The sequence below is a fragment of the Zosterops lateralis genome (genome assembly GCF_965231275.1).
Source record: "Zosterops lateralis genome assembly, chromosome: Z".
Lineage (NCBI taxonomy): Eukaryota > Metazoa > Chordata > Aves > Passeriformes > Zosteropidae > Zosterops > Zosterops lateralis.
Window position 1 is genome coordinate 50,766,016 of NC_139800.1, and position 21,015 is coordinate 50,787,030.

At 34.6% G+C, this 21,015-nt stretch overlaps 1 protein-coding gene across 2 annotated transcripts in view; it reads right to left on the reverse strand.

The window, feature by feature from the left end:
* Positions 1-4,249: 4,249 nt before the first annotated feature.
* The window catches only part of IFT74 (intraflagellar transport 74), a 36,368-nt gene continuing 19,602 nt past the window's right edge, over positions 4,250-21,015 (reverse strand). For both annotated transcript variants that reach the window (XM_083883234.1, XM_083883233.1), the window contains 7 exons: positions 17,920-17,973; positions 14,500-14,597; positions 13,461-13,587; positions 9,398-9,561; positions 8,694-8,819; positions 6,250-6,310; positions 4,250-4,581 (listed from right to left, as the gene is read on the reverse strand). In XM_083883234.1, coding sequence (XP_083739360.1) covers positions 4,466-4,581; positions 6,250-6,310; positions 8,694-8,819; positions 9,398-9,561; positions 13,461-13,587; positions 14,500-14,597; positions 17,920-17,973 — 746 coding nt within the window. In that variant the 3' untranslated portion in view covers positions 4,250-4,465. The remainder of the gene's footprint in view (positions 4,582-6,249; positions 6,311-8,693; positions 8,820-9,397; positions 9,562-13,460; positions 13,588-14,499; positions 14,598-17,919; positions 17,974-21,015) is intronic.

Below are 21,015 nucleotides of genomic sequence, written 5' to 3' on the forward strand. Positions count from 1 at the left end.
CAAGAGAAAACAAGAGTGGATAACTTTACATTTCTGGCTCTTTCTCACTCTCTCCTTTTTTTTTTTTTTCTATGTGGAACATTTCCTCCCATTTCAACATATTGTCCAGTTAGTCCTCCTTCCTGAAAGGAGGACCTCTAAGTGTTGAGCGCAAGTCAGGGCAAGAACATTTCCTCCTCTGCTCCAAGATTCTGTCAATCCCACCCAATGACTGATCAAAGCTGGGATTTGAATTCAGATCATCTCTGTAGCAGTGAATGGTTAAAGGCTTCCTTCCTCTTGACTCAAAAAGAAAAGGATGATAACTATTTTGTTTGGGAGTAATCCATTTCCCTTCTGAGTGATCGAGCTGCATTTCAGAGCCTTGCTCTGCACATACAAGACATGTATCATTTGATATTCAGCTGCTATTCACACCATGCAGGTGTTCAAGCAAGCTCCAATTTTAGGACCACTTTCAAAATCTGAAGGTTTTCACTCCAATTGCTACATCCACCACACCCATTATCACCATGAGATAGGTTTCCAATGAGCTCACTCAAACCAGAAACCTTAAGAACAGATATGAAGGAAACTTCTAATCCCTTTCTCCTCAAACAAGACATTCTAATGGCTAGCACCTCTTCATCAGGGCTACATTTTGCCCTGTATTTTTGTTTTATGCTTGCAGCAGGAAAACAGAAGTGTTCTTACAAAGAACTTACAAACACTTCACCTTGGAAACGTCCCTACAGCTGTGAAACAGCACATACTAGCACTAAGAGCCACTAACTATAGTTGTCAGGCAGAGAGAACTCTCAGTGTTCTGCCTGTCCGGAATTGCTCACAGAAGTATTGCATTGTTGTCTTCTAAGCTCACTAAGAGAATTTAAAAAGAAACTTATTTTGAAAGAAAAACAAGCTTTCTAAAAACACCATGAAAAGTAATGAAGCCAAGATGAAGCAGGAAGACCAACGAGAGGATTAAACTTTGCTTGCAGCAAACATACAGTTTGCCTGGAGATATGATGATATTCCTGAATATATGGGAACAAGATTGGTGTACTGTCATGCCATCATGAGCTGGGAACAACAGCAGTCATTCCTGTGCTCATCCTCAAGTAAAAATGATATGGCAGCAACAGACCCTTTGATTGAAGGCTTTGAAATTGAAATATTTCTTTTCATACAGTGTACCATTGAAGTGGGATGTCAAAGCGGCAGTTATTGTCAAACCTGGTATCCTAATGTCTCAGTGGTACGTTACTGAAGGGGGATTATGTAAGGGAACTTTTAACAAACTGCATACACATAATTCCATGGAACTTGTTGAGATGCACCCAAATGCGTAGAGAGGTAGATGACTTAAGGCATTGCAAGGTCATTCCTGAGTACCCTTTTTTTTTTTTTTTTTTTTTTTTTTTTTTAATGGTGGTAAGGGAGAGGCTTCTGAGTACTGAAAGCTAGAATACATCACTCCTACCTTCAGGAGAGCAAGAAGATTGATCTATCCAATGACAGACTGGTCAGCCTCATCTCAATCCCTGAGAAAGTTGTGGAGCAACTAAGGCTGGATATGATTTCCAGACACATGAAGGATGGGAAATGGATCATGAGCAGAGAGCACAGATTTATGAAGAAGAAATTATGCTTAACCAACCTGATAGCCAACCACAATGAGGCAACTAACTCAATATGTAAGGAGAGAGGTATGGACATTGTTCACCTCAACATAAGCAAGGTGTTTGCCAGAGTTTTCCATTAAATCCTCACAGATAAGCTGACAAAGTATAGCAAGATAACCAGGCTAGGGGCTGTGGTCAGTGGCCTGAAGTCCAGCTGGAGGCCAGACAGTAGCGGAGTACCACAGCCATGGTTATGGGGGAAACACTGTTTAACCTTTTCACTTGATGACCTGGATGACAGGTCAGAGCTCATTCTCAGGAAGCTGGCAGATGACACAAAGGTGGGAGGAGTGGCTGATACACCATATGGGTGTAGTTCAGAGGGATCTGAACAGGTGAAGTGGGCAGCCAAGAATGTAATGAAGTTCCACGAAGATACATGCACAGTTCTGCCCCTGTGGAGGAACAATCCAGGCATCCATGCACACTGAGGGCTGAGTGGCTGGAAACCTGCCTCACTGAGAAGGACCCTGGGTCCTTTCCTGGTGTACACCAAACTGAACAAGAACCAACAATGCACAGCAAAACAGGCAGCAGTATTCTGGGGCAAGTTAGGAAGAGCACAGCCAGGCAGGCTGAGGGAGGTGATACTTACTCAGCCTGCTGAGAGAGGTGAGCAGAAGAGATTTCAAGTATCTCCACTCTGCAGATGCTGCCAGTTAATTCATATCCTCTCAATCTGAAGTCATAGCATAAAATGGAAAAAAATATTTCCTGGGTAGAGAGAGACCTGTTACTGAATTAGTCTCCTGATGTCCACACAGGAGCTTCAGCGAAAAAACATTGGTACTTAAACCGTACTTAAAAAAAAAAAAAATAATAATAATAAAAAAAAAAGTTAAAGAAAAGGTGAAGGTGATTTTCACTGACACTTGAGGAACTACATAAGGGTAGTGAGTCAGCTCACTACTAGGAGTGAATTAATAATCTTCCACAGGGAGGTGAAACGCTGCATAGCTCATCACTCAGAATCCATTCAGTTCTTTTCGGCCATGGTATCCGTACTATCAAGGGCCATAAGGGGTGAATTGTTAAGAGAAAGAATGAGTGATGAGCTTTTTACACAGAAACAGGTTATCTGATGATCCTTCAGTAAAACAAGGAAAAGAACAGCATGCTGGAAAAAGGGGTTTCATGACAGGCATCTCCTGGGAATACAGCAAAAACCTGTAAACTTTACCCTGCTTACAGAATCACTACCAAGGAGTAAAAACCTTCCCCTGCCCTGAGAGAAAGCAAAGTCAAAGCAGTGTGTTTATTCAGTCTGTAGCTTTTTTCCATTGTTCATTTACAATATGTTATTCTAGCACAAGTAGAATTCAGGAGGTGATCTCTCTGGCTGATTATTTGATTGGTGAGAGACTTCATCTCTGCAAATAACAGGCTTTCTCTGGAATAGCCGAAACTCTGACAGGAAGGAAGAGACTTTAATGGGAATTTCCCCTAGATAACAGTCCTTAGTTTATAGAAATCCTGTTCCATTATCTCTAAATATTCTACATATATAGAGCAACACCATTTAGTGTGCTGAATTAGCAAACACAGGGCTTTCTGCACAAATCTTCAGTATTTTTAGCTTACAGATTTATTTATACTCAAAATTACAATTTACTGACAAAAATACAGAACTATTTTAATGAATTCAGACCATTTCCTAATAATTTCTCTAGTTTCATGAAGCGAGGTGCATAGTCTACCTCTTTTCTGGAAAACCTTTCTAAGAGAGCAGAACAATCAAAAATCCAGATCCCACTGCTTTTTAGTAGTTTCTTTCTACAAGGCTAGTTTATTATTCAGCTAAGATTTCTATCTATAGTCAACTGTGCTTTTTCTATTTGATTAGGACTAGCTTACAATATACCAGGTGAAAGAAATTATCAATAAGCAGTTTATAAAGACATTACATGAAGAATGTGAGACAAACATATAAATGGAAATTCTTTTTTTATCTAAACATTTTCTGATATTTCTGTATCAGAAAGCACATTGTTAATTTCTATATTCCTGGTTTTGTTCTATTTTGAAACTTTTTCTTGTAGATTTTTGTCAGAGGTTCTATATGACATTGCTGCTTGAAACTGGAAGGAAAGAAACATTGCAGAAAATGCAAACAATTTTCTCTGCTATTTACTTTACTAATGAATACTACAGCAATAAAATGCTTCACACAAAATTAGTGTTAGCTGTGTTTCACTACTTTTTATCAGTTTGCTTTTTATAATTACATCTTAAAAAATAACCAAGTTAATTCTCCATTAGGAAATGAAAATTTGCTGTAATTTGCTTTTATTGTAAGATTTTACACTATCAAGCAATTTTACCTTTAAAAGATGCTTGTCATCCTTAGATGTTTTCCTTAGCTTAGGTATAAATTGCTATCTGTATAGGTATGGTATGCTGATATTACCATTTATCTTATTATACCTCAATTTAAGATAATGCATACAACAGTCTGTCAAGCAGTTCTATTCTGTTTGGCAGGGGTAGGACTACAAGATAATTAGAAATTCAGTGTGTAAAGCAGACTAAAATTTCACATTTGAGATGCAATAAAGCAATGGGCCTCAGTAAGTCATTAGGCAGTATTTCCTTTTTGTTTCTAAAATTCAGATATTTATTTCCAAAAACTTTAAACAGTGCAAAAGTATTACAACCTGTATCTTCTGAAAACCTGGAAAAATAATTTTAAGATTATCTGTCACCCTAGTGGTGAATGAATGATCTCAGTAGTCCAGCTTTCCATGGGGCCTTTGCACATCTCTCATTGTTGGTCTACTCAGGCAGGAAGGAAATGCCTGGGTTCAGTTCTTGGTGTTATGTAAAGCTTCTATGAGAGCTTTGTTGTATTCTTTGATCAGCTTTCTTGAATTCTTCATTATTGGCTGGTAGTCACTCTCTTGAATTTTTGCCGCTATGACTGATTAAAACAATTAAGGTAACGAACTGCCAGTATAAATATGAGCATAATCACAGATCACAAGGGAGCCACAACAACATACATTTCCTTCTGTGAAAACTGTCAAGGGATGAAAATAGTGGAAAAAACTCGGACCAGGGCTAAAAGATTTATACTTATTTACTAGCTGCCATCTCATGACAAGCATTAAAGGAAGTGATTACATGCCTGAATAATTTTTGTTTAAATATATATATATATATATATACATATATATATATGTAGGCAATAATTCCCTCATGAAGGACTCTGCCTATTGTCACATTACAAACCAAACCATTTCAAGGCACTCAGTTATGCACAGCCATACAGTCTGGCTACAAAAGTCCCAGTCCAAGAAAGCAATCCCTCTCCAGTAGCCTAAGCAGACATAAGTAGTATGCATAAGGGCCTGTACTTGGATAGGCAATATTTTACACCAAGTTAGGACATACTTTAATATCCTGATCAGCTTTTTCTCTTGGTTTGTCTTGAAGTCCTTTCTCTTAAAAAAAATTGTATTTAAGAGTATTGCCTTAATAAAATATTTCTATAGAGCCTCCTTCAAAGAGGAGCTCCAACTGTATTATACTGTCCAAGACCTTTTTCAGATATTTTTCTAAGAATTAGAGCACTTACCAGGTTTGAGAAATGGGATATTTGGTTTTCCAGAAAAACACATTATATATATATATATATATATATATACACATATACATATAGCTATACAGATATGCATTAATTACTAAATAACTATAATCATCAGTATTATTTCTGTGATGGCTAGGCTATCACAGAATTGCTTAAAATATACCCCTGTGCCATTTTCTGAGACATGAAGAAATGTTCATTGTTCAACACACTACACTAGATGGTGGGGTCTAGTTTTGATGCTACCTTTACCAATTACATTTATACTGTAATCACATAACAGTGATTTTGTGCATCTTAGAGATTTCAGATTTTTAAATAAAAATTTATTTCTTAAATAGATTTTAAAGGAGTAATTTTATTGCAGAGAATTCATTGTCCCTAGAACATAAAATAAAAGCACAGCCTACTCCTATTCAGATCTTTATCATAACTAAGGAGAAAAATAGAAAAACAGTACCAGATGAGAACCACCACCAATTTTAATTAAAGCAAACTTCAGTGCTTTTCCTAATTTCAAAAACCATCTTATGAAAGCCATTTGCAAATCCACACGTAACAATTTTGCTGATATGATTACTGGAATACAACTTGTTAATTTGAATCCCATAAAGAGAGAGGTACAAGACAGTTCCCCCACCTCAGCATGTTTCCAAACAATGCTGCACTGGCAGATTAAGCTCGGATAAGACCAGAGAGATGTGAAGATGAACTTCGTATGAAATCTAGTGGCAAACCTGAGAAAGAAGAAAAAATTCCAGACTGCAAGACAGAGCTTATGCTTTAGGATCCATTCTTTAAACCTGTTTCAGACAACACATACAAGTTTTGCTATATATAATATCTATCAGCTAACCAGATATTTGCAAAGGATTGCCTTTCCCCTCCTCCCCTGTCTTCTGCAGCCCATTCCATCCTGTCTTATTCTACTGGAGGAAACAGACTTCTTCCTCAATTAATACAGTGTATGAATTTGACACTTCTTAAAGAAAAGGATACACTCCTTCATCATAAAGTTATTTTGCTCAAGGTGCTGCCACTTCCTCTCCAAATTTGTAAGCTGAAAACACAAATCCACAAAAAGAGCCAAAAATGAAAATGGTAATAATTACACACATATTTTACACAAATAATTTTGTATCAGTACCTTGTACACTATCAAATGATAAGATCAAAGTTATTTCACATAAAAGACACAGAATTGAGAAACAATGGCAAAATGTTTTTAAAGCTGCTGATGATTAACCTGCATACATAATTTAGCACTTCATAATCCATCTGTATAAAAGCACTGCATGCAACTGCAGTGACAGATGAAAAAATCAGATGAGAATTCAAGACTTGTAATACAAGGAAGTTAATAGGCCATGTCAGAAGTAAAAAGTTAACAATTCAGGGAGATACTAATTCTCATTATGCTTCATATCATTTAGATGATCTCTTCTTAGAATCAGCAAGTAAGATCTAAAATCACCAAAGATACAATATTTCCTGATACTGTCTTGGACTTTGCACTACACAGAAGAAACTTCCTTACTTCCATAGTTAAGTTTCCTGTCTGATGCCAGAAGTTGCGATAAGGACAGAGCTGCAACAAGAAGATTGTAGGAGTGTGGGTTCAGCGCTGGCACTTCTTCAATACTTTCAGCATCAACAGGAAACTAATGTGGACATTATATTGATGGCTGCTTCCTTACGATACAATTTTATATTTGTTTTTCTGATGCTACTGTTCAAGGCTCTGCATTTCAAGATATGAAGATGTTATTTTTAAAAGTAAAACTGAAAATCATTCTGAGACTAAACTTTAAGTGGAAATTAAGGTAATAAGTAAAGAAAATATTGCAGTATTTTACTTTAAAGCTGATTCTTAAGCTCAAAGAGATGAAAATAGTGTCTGTATAACTCAAACCTTAACAGGGAAGAATCAGTTATCTATGTATTAGTTTGCAGCAAACAAGGCAATCATTTGTTTCCAAGATTAGGTATTTCTGACCAATTAGAATTTTTATTGTCCTCTTGGTAGACATTGCTGCACACAACACAGCCAGTAAAGGAGCCTGGAACTGAAATACTTACTATCTTGCACACAGAAAAGGAAAGACTCAGTGTATTTTTATAGTAACTGCTTGAAGAGCAGTTGACCTCTTGCAAAATTGCCCAACTCCTCCACATTCATGAACACTATCTGTACTTCAAAATGCTTGATGAATGTCAAATAATCAGTTATTATAAGATGTACTTCAATTCACTCTCTTTTTCTTTAAGCTTAGGACATAAAAATTAAAGAAACAAATCCTTTTCACACACATAAAAATAGAACTGCCACAGTTTAATGAACTGTAGAAATGCCATACAACTACTATTTTATATAAAATGTTAAGCCTCTTTATGTAAGTAAGTGTCTGAACACTGTTTGGTATGCATTTCTAATTTACCTAAACTGTAGAATTTGATCTTGGCAAAAAAGATTCACAGTAGCTGAAATCTTGCACACTTTGGCATGTAGCTTTGAGGATTTATATCATCACCTTAGAATGATTATAATAATCCTATGCTACAGATGGACATACATGTCTCAGTCAGAGCTATGCCTTCTCATCTGCTTCACAACATTCATTTCAGAAGAAAGTCAACTTAAACATTTACAGTATGACCTTCAGCTTTTAACTGTATTAGAAAAAATAACAATTCAAAAGGACAAACATCTCAACAACCTCAATCAATAAAAAACAGTGAAATGTACAAAAAAATCAGTTTCCCTTTCCACCTTATTTTAAGGTTATCTATTTTTTTCTGTGCATTCCAACATATATGCCAGTAAGGTTCTGCTGTGACAATGGGAGCAATTTTTATGTGTTTAAAATGAAAGAATAGAAGCCGCTCAAGAGGTTATAAACATCTTCTTTCCTGATTCACTTTTGAAATGTAAACTTACATATATACCAAAGTTGTTTAAATGTGAACAGACCCTAAAAGTTCAGTGGCCTGCAGGAAGCAGAAGAATTGGAAAAAGGAAAATGGAATTAATAGCACAGATTTAAAGAAAAAAAATATCACCATGACTTTAAAAGCAAGAGAGATCTTAGCTAATTAGTAGTGACTTTTTGTTTTCCCTGCAGTTTCTTTCTAAGTTTGTTCTCAAACTACTTAAGCCAAGGAAGGGCAGAAGGTAGAGAGTTCTGAGCAAGATTAACACAAACATTTAAACAAAGAATTCACATAGCTTTTAGCTCAGAATCCAAAGCTTACAAGCCATTTGTTGGCACAATATTAACTTTTGTTTGAAAATGGCAAATACAGCTACACATTTACAACACAACTTAGAAAACTCACTGAGAAGGAATAAAAAGATTCTGTCTGCAAAATGCTTCATGTGTATGAGAAAACCAAAAAACCAAGAAAGAAACAACTGAAGGGATAATACGTAACTTGACCGATACCTGAGAATGCGTCTCATTTTCTTGCAGTTCTTTCTTTAGTGTCTCATACTCTGTATTCAAATGCTCCATTATTTTCTTAAAAGCATGGCTGTGTTTTGTTAATTTTTCTTTGTCATCCTGGAGTTTCTAGTTAGAAAAAAATCCAACACAAACTCATTAATGGATGAATTCATTTGCTGTAGGCTTCAGGCATATTACTTCAATTTACCTTTCAAAGATGCTACTATTTTTCCTTTTAGAACAAGACCATATGCATATGCACAAAGAACTCATAGGCTTTTCTCTAGCACTGCATGCTCCATCCCAAAAATAATAACCAACGATTATGACCAAGTTGTATGCTTAGACAATACTGTATGAGCACCAGTGGGAATGCTGTTATTAATTTGCAGGAAATTATCTTTTGCTTGTGTTCTGTGTTAGATTGCTAAATTCAAAGCTATAGGTAGTCATAAATTACATAAAAGTTCAGCTGAAGTGCTAAAATAGAATGGGGAGATTTTGTGGAAAGAGGTTATCAAAAGATATCCTGCTACATGTACCCAGTTAATAAGTCACACGTATAAGCAAAATAGTATTTGGATTCCTTTGCACTGATGAGCAAACTTGTTTTTCAGCTGCCAGGAATGACTATCAATCACAAAACTGGATTCCCCTCCACTAGCTGTTTAAAAGCACACACTTTGTTTCATCCCTTTCATTACCTTTTTCTTTTCTTCTCCTGATGCTTTCAGAGCTGGCAAATTATTGTAGACCTCCAACTCTGCTTTTGTCTGTTCAATTTTGTCTTTAAGAGAAGCTAGTTCACCAACCATCTTGCCCTCCAACAGTTCCATCTTCTGTAGGTCCATCTGCAGTTTTTGACTCTCTAGATCACCAGACACACAACCTCTAATTAACACTACTTTTTGTTTCAAAGTACACAGTCCATTACATAAAGATTTATGCTATATTTAACCAATATAAACAGCTTCTAATATACTTCTGATTTTTTTATATTTATGGGATCTGTTAACATGAAAGAAATAAAAAATTTAATTTTCACAACGATGTCACAAGTCAGACTCATACACTACAATTACTGTATTATAATCCATAAGTGAAGAGTAATGAAAATGTGATGATCTTCTGTATCACAGTGTTTCTATTTTTAATGTTTATAGCACCATACAATTAAATTACAGCACCAAAATCTTAAAGCAGTGGTGATAACTTACAAAAAGTTTATTGCAATGATGCAGATAAATTGAAGAATATTTTTTGTTTGTTTGTTTTTTGTTTTAGCATCATGTTATTTTTATTTGTGCTGCTTGAATACAGATAAGGTTTATCTTTAGGACAACAAATATCTAAACTTGCTTTAAACATTTGCTTTGTACAGGAAAACACTTCCATACATCCACAGAAAAGAAGTATCACAAATATCATTCATCAACAATGTACAGCATTTACTTCTGAGACTCCATTAAAAAATAATAGTTAGAGGTAATTAAAGGAATTAGAAGTGTGGGTGGATTCTGACATAAAGAGGACTGTATAGACTGAAACTGTCCAGACATGAGACATGCAAGAGAAGAAACAATACAGATACACAAAGTAATACAAATACTTTGCCTCAGTCTTGGGGTAGGTTACCTACCCAGAGTGAGGAAGGACTAGATGTTGGCTAGACTTAGTTTGGATGGTTTTGCGACCTGATTTGTCATTGTATTTTGTTCACATTCATGTACATTAAACACATGGCTACATCTTCTTAAGTTTCAGATCTATGTCTAACTTAGAAGAACAATAGAGATAATGCAGTTTTCTGACAACATTCCAAAGTATCAGGCAACATGGGCAATTGGGAGGGAGGAAACTACACAAAAAACCCTTTTCTTGGCATAAGTTTACATCTTGGGATTTGTGCTGATCTGCTGAAAAAAGGACAGAAAATTTCCTCCCCAACTTAACCAAGGCAGTATAAATTTTTAAGGCAGAAGAAAATAGATGTGTCCATGTGATAGAAGGAGAAATCACTTTTCCAAAAACGGTGGGTATAGTTTTGTCAGTGGACTTACATGGGAAAATCTCACTTAATCAAAACACTCTTGGAGCCAGATTTTGCTACTCATCTCTCTGCTTGCATATTTGTACCATATATATATATTTTTTTTTAAAGTGAAATACTTGCTTTTATCAACATTTCCAGCTTATTACATGAAAGAGCACTTTCATAATATCTTTAGAACCTCAAAATAAAAAAAGACAAACCAAGATTTTTGTGTACCCTTTGCAATTGTCCCAAGGAAAGCTGATCCATAGGGTAAGATTGAAAATAACCCCTATGTGCAAGGAGCATTTATATAAATATGAAAAATTCTCATGCAAATTAAAAGAGGGATTTTAAATTAAAGTATTTTTAAAATATTTTGCATGTAAGTAATTCACAGTCTGGCTTCCATTGCAAAGGACCTAGGAAAACACTTTCACTGTGTCTACAATATTTCATAACTGCTCAGAGTTTCATAATGAAGTTTCTGGTATTGGTCAATGACAGACTGTAAACCACAGCTGAACAGATCACAGCTTTACTTCTCTCGGTCCTACAGCACTGTGGTTTAAAGACAAATGTTTAAGGACATCAATAAATGAGAGTTTTAGATCAGAAAGAGTAAAAAATAAAATTATGAAATAATTGGATAGAAATAGCAGAAAACAATTATAGATGTTCATGAGGATTTACTTAGGTCTTATCGCAGCATTTTCACTTTTTTTATAGTTGTTCTAATATCTGTATTTTGTTATATTAAACTTATACATAGTTGACCAGTTTGAATTTATTTTACATGTAAAGAGGAGTACCAACCTAAATGCCAAAAAGGCAAAAAAAATTCTCAGACTGTTCCGTTTAATACAACTACAATGAGACTGCAATGGATATTCCTATCCATTCACACTTTCTGGACAAAAGGAAAAACTGGAATGGGAACAAACTTATCCAGCAGCATACTCAATGAGAAAACCTCAAAACTGAAAAAAACTCAAAATTCCTCTACAGGAAGAGACAGGAAGAGGATGCAACCCAATTCCTTCTGATAGGCCATGAAGTTGCAGCATCTAGCATGAAGTGTGTACACAGTGGCAAATTCTCAGAACAAACTACAGTGACCCAGGGAAATGTTTTTTTGGGAAACTATGCCATCAGCACTTTTGTTTACCCTTCAAGGTTTCCTTTCTAATTTTTTTAAAGGTTCTGCTGGTGGACTTTATATATCTTTGTTACAAGCAAGAAAATATGGAAATCCAGATTTTAATCATAACAAAAGAATCCTGAAGATGAATGTATATGAGCTATAATTCAAAGGTGAGAAGGAACTTCAACTGTGCCAACTGAGCATTCACTGTATTTCTGAAAGAATCTTAAGTTGTTTGCTATACTATCTGAATCCCAGCTTACTACTAGGAATAATTTAAATTGACTACTGAAAAATTATGTATTGTAACTTCCTCCTCTTCCCTTGCAGAGAAAGAATTTTTTCTTTTAATAATGCCTCTACAGCCCTACATGCTTCCAAAACATCCTTACGTTGTAAAAAAGTCAGAAATAATGCCTTTATGGAAGAACAAAAAGTCATATTTGAACTTTTCATATAAGGCCCAGAAATTTAAACTATACTGCAACTGCAAAATGAGTATTTGCAGACAGGCAAACACTATGTGTTCAAACACAACAGAAAATCAATTTCTCTAACATTTTGTGTCAAAACAACATGTTGTGCCAAACAACTTTGTATTTGCTCATAACTACTTTGAATGGCTGGCTCCTATTAAGAAGCCAAGGCTGGCTCCTATTTTGAAAATTATTGTGAAGAACGACATGCAACAGCCTTCTAACAAAATGATTTATCATCCTTAATTCCTGCCCCTTCCTTTCAGCCAAACAAACAATAAAAGGTTTGCTGAACCAATAATGATATTGGCAAAGACACAGAATTGTGAGGACAATTCTACCATAAACAGTGCAAATAATGCACTTGAGAGATACTTGTTATGGGAATGAAAGAAAACTACTGTCTGCTTTTTAAAACTACAGAGAATATCCTCAAGATGCTAATAAATATTTGACTACATTGAAAATAAAGTCAAAATAAATATTTACTCTGAGAAACCAAAGGGACTGAGAGCTATTCACTGTTGTTGTCAGTTAATTGCCTGTGTTACATATCTGTTTGGAAAAGCATAAACCGTAAGTAAGTGATACTAAGAACTAAGTGAAACTAAGAGCTAAGTGAAACTAAGATACTAAGAACTACATTTACAAATAATACATGGTTAGATAACTGTGGAAGACTTCTGTTTCAGTTTATTAAACACTCTATCAACCATGAAAGATCTTATTTTGAGGTAAGTATTAGTAAAATCATATTCTAGCTCAATTCAATCCCTGTATTGAAATACACTTGTTTAAACTATATCAGTGTAAGGAAGATGATCATGTAGTGATAATAGTAAGGTAAATATAAATAAGTATACATACTTATTATAAATACATAGTATACCATATCTAATAAATATAAATAAATGCAACAAATAGAAATAAATTCAGGAAAATTAATAACTTGTTATCCACAAGCATTTCAATTTGTGAACTTACCACTGTATTTTAATATTTGGAAATCATTTGACATCTAATATTTGGAAATCTTCTGCATGATATCAGTGTAACAATGCAGGTAGTCTTTATTATTTTAAGGAATTAATTAGAAAATCTGCTGCTGATCTCACCTGTAATCAGATTCTTAGCAGTGCTCTGTGATTTCTGCATTTCATTTGATTTGAAAGTGAGGTCTTCCTGCATAATCTTCAGCTCTTGATTGGTAACAGATGAAATTTGTTTCATATGATTCAGATTCTGTGTGTTATCAACAACAATGATAAGAACAAGATGTATTTTTGAAACAACAACTGGTAACTGGACAAGCTTTCTTAAGAAACTCTCCTGTCCACAACTTTCTTTCCGCCAGTTTCTGATAAAAGATGTATTGACATGCCAGCACAGATGAAATAAAAAAGCAGCAAATATAAGCTGTGCTGCCATATAGGTCTGTTGTAAAGAAAGTGACAGTGCCTAAAACATATTTTATGGCATACTATATTAAAAGAGATAGGAGACAATTAAAATAATCATAGAATCAAAATACTACTCAGATGAAAGGTTTCTATAACATAAAAAAATCCATGGGATTCAAAAACAGTAAACTAATACAAGATTTGAAAGTGAAAAATATGGCAGACTGCAAATGGGAACAGTTTCTGAACTGTTACATTATTGATTTCTAATATTTACATTAAATATTATGCATCAGCGTATTTCAGACATACTTCTAGTAGATCAGAGGGACAACTGAAATATTTTTAGTTCAGTAACATTAGCAACAAGATACCCATGAACTGAGATTTGCAAACTTTGAATAAAAAAAATATTGCAGTAGTTTTATTTGCAGTATTTGGAAATGTTTGTCATTTTTCATGTTGGTTGTAGCAGAGATGAAGAGTTATAGAAATTATAAAAATATTTCTTTGTTCTGGTCACAATATTACATACTGCTCAAAACTCTTCCCCCAGAAAAAGAGAGAGATTATACAAATCCTTTTCTTTAACTACAAATGTACATGGTTTAATGTTCAATCATTTAAAGAGACTATTACGCAGATAAATATAAATATATAAAACCCATCATCCTTCTTTTATCCAGCCACTCTCCTGTTCTGTGTGTCTAAAGTCCTAGCTTGCCAAAGCAGGATGGAAATGCTACATGCTTACTCTGCTCGAATGCTCCAGGAGTGCGACGATGTTGGCTTCTATTTGGGCCTTTCGTTCCAATTCCTGATTCTTTGTATCTTCAAAAGTCTCTAGAAAATCTAGAGATTAACAAACATGAAAAAGAAGGCTCTTACTTTTATGGTTGCAATGTTGTTTCCAGTCAAAACTTTGTATTAAATTGCTAAGGAGTACAGTTTCAGGTAGGCTACTTTAATTGCTTAATTAAAAGCCAGGTGGCAGAGACATTGAAACTTGTCAACTTATGGATTGGAATGAAAACAAGAAGAATTCTTCCAGTGACACATACTGGACATGAGGCCACCACCTTCCTGTACAGTGTTTAGGTGGGGGTTACCACCCAATGGGAAAGAAATTTCATCCCCACTATTTCTGATCTTTTTCTAAATGCTTCTTCCAGCAGTTTTTGGTCTTTATTTTTCTGAAAGCTATCAAAATGGGCTACTAAATAAAGGAAACAGGTAACTTTATTATCTCTAAGGGCCTGGACTAAATGCCAAACACTGTGAAAGACTTCAGACCTGATACCACCTCTTCCCTTCTGTGTGATGTCCCTTAACTACATGTCTAATTTATGTTCACTTTAGTAATTGTTCCACTGAATCTGACAACATGGTTGTAATGGTGGTAGGTACTCTGTATCTGTGTTCTAGGAATACAACACTGCATTTCTGGTAACAGAGATATTCTAAAATAAAACGTGTTGGACACACCACACAGAAGTTAGAAGCCCATCAAGATGCTGCCCAGAGCTCTATGTTCCAGTAATTTCTTTCCTGATGGGTCTCTTCTCCTGAAACATGGCTTATATACACGGGAGCACTTGGAAACCATAGGAGTTTGCACCATTTCTGGATAGAAACTGGAGAAACCCTTATTTGAGCAAGAAGGATTCAACAATGATAGAAAAGCATTTTCACCCATTTACAAATATGAACAATAAAACTAACACACATAACATAGACAGATATGCATGTAATTCTGTAAAATTGAGCCTGCAACGGGGAAACTAGGACCTCAGGAAAGTATCTACATTATTTGACTACTGTTTTTCTCCTTTGGCATTCTGAACTTTTTTTTTTTTTTTTTTTTTTTTTTTTTCCCAAACAATTGAATTTATTTAGAAACATTAAGCAAGGTCTGTATTTACATCTCATTGCCCTGCTTTTTTTGCAAGCAACTTTATTTCATCACTCTGGTCTGACTGACCTTGTTTCATTTGAATGCTGCATATTTCACAGATTTGTAAAAAACTCCTAACTGCAAGAGAGTGCAAGAGCTCATTTAATTAATTCACTTGCTCCAGGACAAAACCAGCTCTATGTAAGTAATTTAGATGTTTGTCTATATTGTCCACAGACACAGCTCCTGATAGATACTCTACAATTCTCCTGGACAATCTATTTCAATGCTTGGTAAGTTTATTGTTAGGAAGTTTTGACTAATATCCAATTGGAAATCTTTCTGCTGCTAGTGGTATGTTATTCCTTTTCTATCCTCCCCAGACATGCAGAAATAAATCATTCTGTTATTATTTGAAACAGCCTTTTTACACATTTGACAATTGTCATGAATTTTCTAAAATAGAAGACTCATTCTTTTGTCTCTCCTTGCAGGTCATGTTTCTGCATGCCCCCATCAGTTTTCTTCAGGACTGGTGGCCCCCTTCTTTATGTGCAGAACTAGAGACATTATTCCCATCTGAAGAATTTGATTCAGGGAAAAAGATTACACTCCAACATATACCTACTGTTGTGATATTTTCCCTGTTAGTCTGATACTGATCAGCCATGTTCACTTGAGCCATACCACAGAGCTGTGCCCAATGAACCGCTCCCTACTGCATTTTTGCTGTTGATTACTCTACCCAAGTATAGAAACTTACACTTAGTCCTTTCCAAACTTTTTTGCAATTGATTTCTAACATAACAGAAGTATACTAAATTCTAACCACATCCTCCAACATGATTTCAGCTTTTCTGATCGACCATTTTTTTGTAACTGTTCTGTCAGATGCGTTCTGCTATCATCCAACTGATTAGAGAAAATACTGACTAACCTGGACATCTGACACAGTGCAAAATTCCATGCAGTACATGTTTTCATTTTGACATTGAATCTTTCAAAATAAATAATTTTTTAGTTTAATGCATGATATAGGTTAATAATGGGCAATATTTGTCTAGCTTGCTTCTAAAACCACCACAAGGCAGCAAAAGTTCTTCTGAAGTTAAAGTACACATAATCTGCTACATCTTCCTTTTTCTGCAGTATTCTTCTGACACAAAATAGGAAAAAAAGTTGTTTGTACTTGAAAAATAAATACTAGTGTTATTCATATTCCAATTCCTGTAACATTTATATATTGTTTGCTTGCTTATTTTTCCCAAATTATGTCTGGAAATTGATACTAATCTGACTGGCCTGTATTTACCTCTCCCCTCTTCTGCACAGGCACCATATTTGCTCTTTCCCCACCCTTAAGACTCCTGGCACGTTTCCCCAAATCTCTCAGGTCTCAGGTTCCACAAATCACTAACTGGTCTGGAACTATGTTAATAACTTTTAATGAAGGGCAGAAGCAGAAGCAAAACCCAAAACATCAAGCCCTGCAGACACCATTTGTACTAATACGGAAAATCCAGATCAAGTGAGCTTTTGTCTTTTTGCTTCTCCAGAAATCCGGTAATTTGAAAACACAGAAACTCGCTCTGTTTATCTTACTCATCTTCTTCTATTGTCAGCTAAGACCTTTCTTTCAGTATCATGCTAGACACAATTTATATAGAATATTTTTAAAGAACACTTAAAAAAAGGTATTGTATCTCTTGATCCTTCATGGCATGTTTATTGACCATTTTCCCTTTTGCTGAATAACAGACCAACTGTTTTTTGTAAGCTGTCTCCTGCAGTATACAAGGAATAAGGTACTCTTAAAGCCAGTTGTTTTCATTCTCTGTTAGTTGCTACTAAAGTCTCTTTAACATTAAAACTATTTGACATGTAACAAAGCTTTAGCAGTAACTAGATATGAGAAAACCAAATTTTAAAGAATTACATTATATCTACAGTCTTCCATTTTGAAGTTCTGCTTTTAATCATTCAATCCATTAATTACAGCTTTGCTTTCATAAAATGAAGTTGTGTTCCTAACACATTTAATGGTTGATGAAAAGCCTTGAAAGACACTCCGAATATTTGTGATTGTCCTGTAAAATATCAATTATCTTGTCCACAGAATAAGACCGCAGAACTTTATGCAAAGATCAGCACATCAGTTCTTTGCAGCTATGAATTAACTCTTTTAACAATAAGACAAAACACATAATTTAGTGAAATTAGGACTAAAAATACTGAGATACATATAAAAAATATTAGGCTGAATAATACTAGAAAACTTACTGTCCATGCTTTCTTCCCTCTTCTTCAACTCCTTGTATTTCCAATTTTCTTCTCCTACAAGAGATGTAACATAGATTTAACTTGATATTGTTTCAGGCCTGAATTTCTTCAGTAAGGTAAAATATCTGTTTCAAATATAAAACTTCTACATGCCTAGGAACTACAGAATTCATCCTATTTCATTTAATGCAGTCAGTCCAACTATGCCATATACACCTTTATATTAAAAATTAATAAATCAGCCTCAAGGCAATTTTGACAACCTTTTAGGGGTTACAGCTTTGGAGAGATACAAGTGGGATAAATACTTGGTTTGGACAAAGGAAGTTCACAGAGTTTTTCTGAAGTCAAGTGAATTTCAATAATAGAGAACAAATGCTTCTGTGTATTTGGGCACCATGATTAGTTAAAACTTTCTGCCACTTCAACTGCACTTTCACCTATTAGAATGGACTTTCATAAGGATATGCAGCTTGGAAGTGATAATCTCAGGGAAATAAACAAGAGAACTCTACAAGTAATGGAGAATAAAATAGAGGAAAATAAAATGCACAGAAAGCTTTCTACAATTGAGTTTGAAACGTTTCCATACATCTTCAGTATACTGGTATTAGAAGTAAGGTATAATATACATATTCACCTTATTTTTAAATTCAACTACTGATATAAATAACTCATAATTTATATGTATTAGTAAAGTAGGACACTTGATATACTTGTCACAAGATGAGACAATTCATTTCCTAGAAATAATTTTAAATTTCAAACATCTATATTTTTAATTGAATGTTTTATTTTTAATTTTTTTTAATTTTAAAAGATACAAAGTAAAAGAATCAAATGGATAGAGATAAAACCAGGCAAGCAAATTTCTCTAGGACTTTTTATTTGTGCATCCCTATGCTTTCCTTTTTATCACATATATACAAACAATAAGAACACCTGAGGGGCCCTAGGGAACTTTGATGCTGCTTCAGCTTCCTTGCAGCTGTGGCTTCATTCCTTGCTGGATTCTCTCTTTCACTTTGCAAGGCAAGGCTCCAATAGTTAATAACTTAGTGTGCTCTACTCTTAAAAATTTTAGTAATGGTGAACCATGAAACAGAATTATATGATCTGTCAAGTGTTGATAGAAAAAAAAGTTTGAAGATCACAACTTTAAGATGTCTTTTCAGTAAGTTTTCCTTAAAATACGCCATTATATAAACAAATATCTTAACCTCTCCTTCAACGTATGAAGGGTTAAGTCTGTCTTTAAGTCTATTACAAGTTAATGCTGACTTTGACTAATAATTGAAGTTTACTGCTAGTATATAGACCGTGTAGTAAGTGGGTGAATTATTTACTTATTTAGATTTTTTCAGGAAAAACCTAAAAATAGTTACTTCAACATGGTCTGTTTAGTCTCTTTTCTGCTCAGAAATACTTATAATACTGAAATATTTATCTAAGATATTAAAAAATCCTTAGTTAATTTTTTTAACTGGCTATTTCACCTGATATTTATATAAAAAACTTCAGACTGAATTTTGGGAATGCTATGTAATAATGTTTAAATACTGATCCAGAAGTAAAGTCACTGGGGAGGGAGAGAGCACAGGAATTTCAAAGACACACCAAGATGCTGATTTAGAGCAGAAAATCACATGGGCCCTGTGTGATTTTGTCTCCATTCACTAGAGAAGACAGCATTAGGAGTTTACAGTTCTGTATCTTAAAGCTACTCTTCATGAATATCTTTATTCCCTCTGTGTTACACAAAGAAGTATAATTCCCTCTGCATTATACCACAAAGTATCTTGATTCTGAATATTCTGACTGGTTCTGATATGCTGACAAAGAGCATGTGCTTCCTCCTACATATACTTCAAACTCTCCACTTCAACAGACTTCTTTTTCTAAAACAGTGAAAGACACAGTCCAGTAATTAATAATTGTGTGTGTACACTGAACTATAAAATGTGAAAAGCAACTCGCTTCTTACCTTCTGTGTTTCTCCAAAGTTAAAATAAAAAATGGTTGTGAACCAAACAAAAAGGAAAAATTAAAGAACAAAAAGGTTTGCAATGATATCATCTGGAAACACAAAAGCTAATACAGCAGTCTGGACAAATTATTTGCAAAAAAAAAAAATCTGTAGAAATATGAAATATTTTGCCATGCAAAAGAGGATAAACAGATGCATGTAGAAATATGAAATATTTTGTCAGGGAGAGGGTGAGAAACAGAGGTCTGAAACATTTGTTTAGAGGCAGATTTTTAGGTATTTATTCACCTGGAAGAAACTTACAGCTAGATTTTACACAGATTGCACTAGAAAAGGCATAAAGTAAGAACAACATCAATTCCTTAATCCTACAGAAGTTAAATAACCTGTTATAAAGACTTTTAGAATGCAGGCATATATTTATGTAGTTCCTATCTGAAGAAGATTTCTTATAATCAAAAGGTTTTCCATTACATGAATCTTCATTTTATGGAGAACCTTTTACAGCTTCTAAGGGCCTGTGCTCACACTAAAGTTACTTCCTCCAGAACCATATTTCCAATGCTAGGACAAATTCCAAATTAACCTATCCTAAACACTAGCAGCAAGTGTTTGCTGGAGGTCAGTAAAGCTAAGGCCATTACTGGGCACCTTACAAACTCTTCTTGAAAAGATCAACACAAGAAATTTCAAAGATGGATAAAAATAACACTGAATTTGGTCTGCTTTACACATCGCTATTAAATATTCGCAATTCCACATTCTCTGACAGTGTTACAGATCATGTAAAAGGTAAAATTAATGAAAGCATTTCTAAATATGAGCTTGTTCTGGCAGTACCTCCAGTAAGATAAACTTCTTTTCCTCAAACAATACTAAAACCAAAATTGGACAGAAAACCAGACAGCTCTCCAATTATTTTATATGGCAATTTTCAATATGAACTTGTTGAATGTATTACTAAAGGTGGGTACTCTTCATTTTTAACATCTGAACAGAAAGGGCTGTACCTGTAGGCAAAGAACTTGTCAATGCTCCTGAGCACTGGACATTTGCATAAAACTAAAAGTTTTAAGCAACTCCTAGGTATAACAGTTTGTTATAGAACA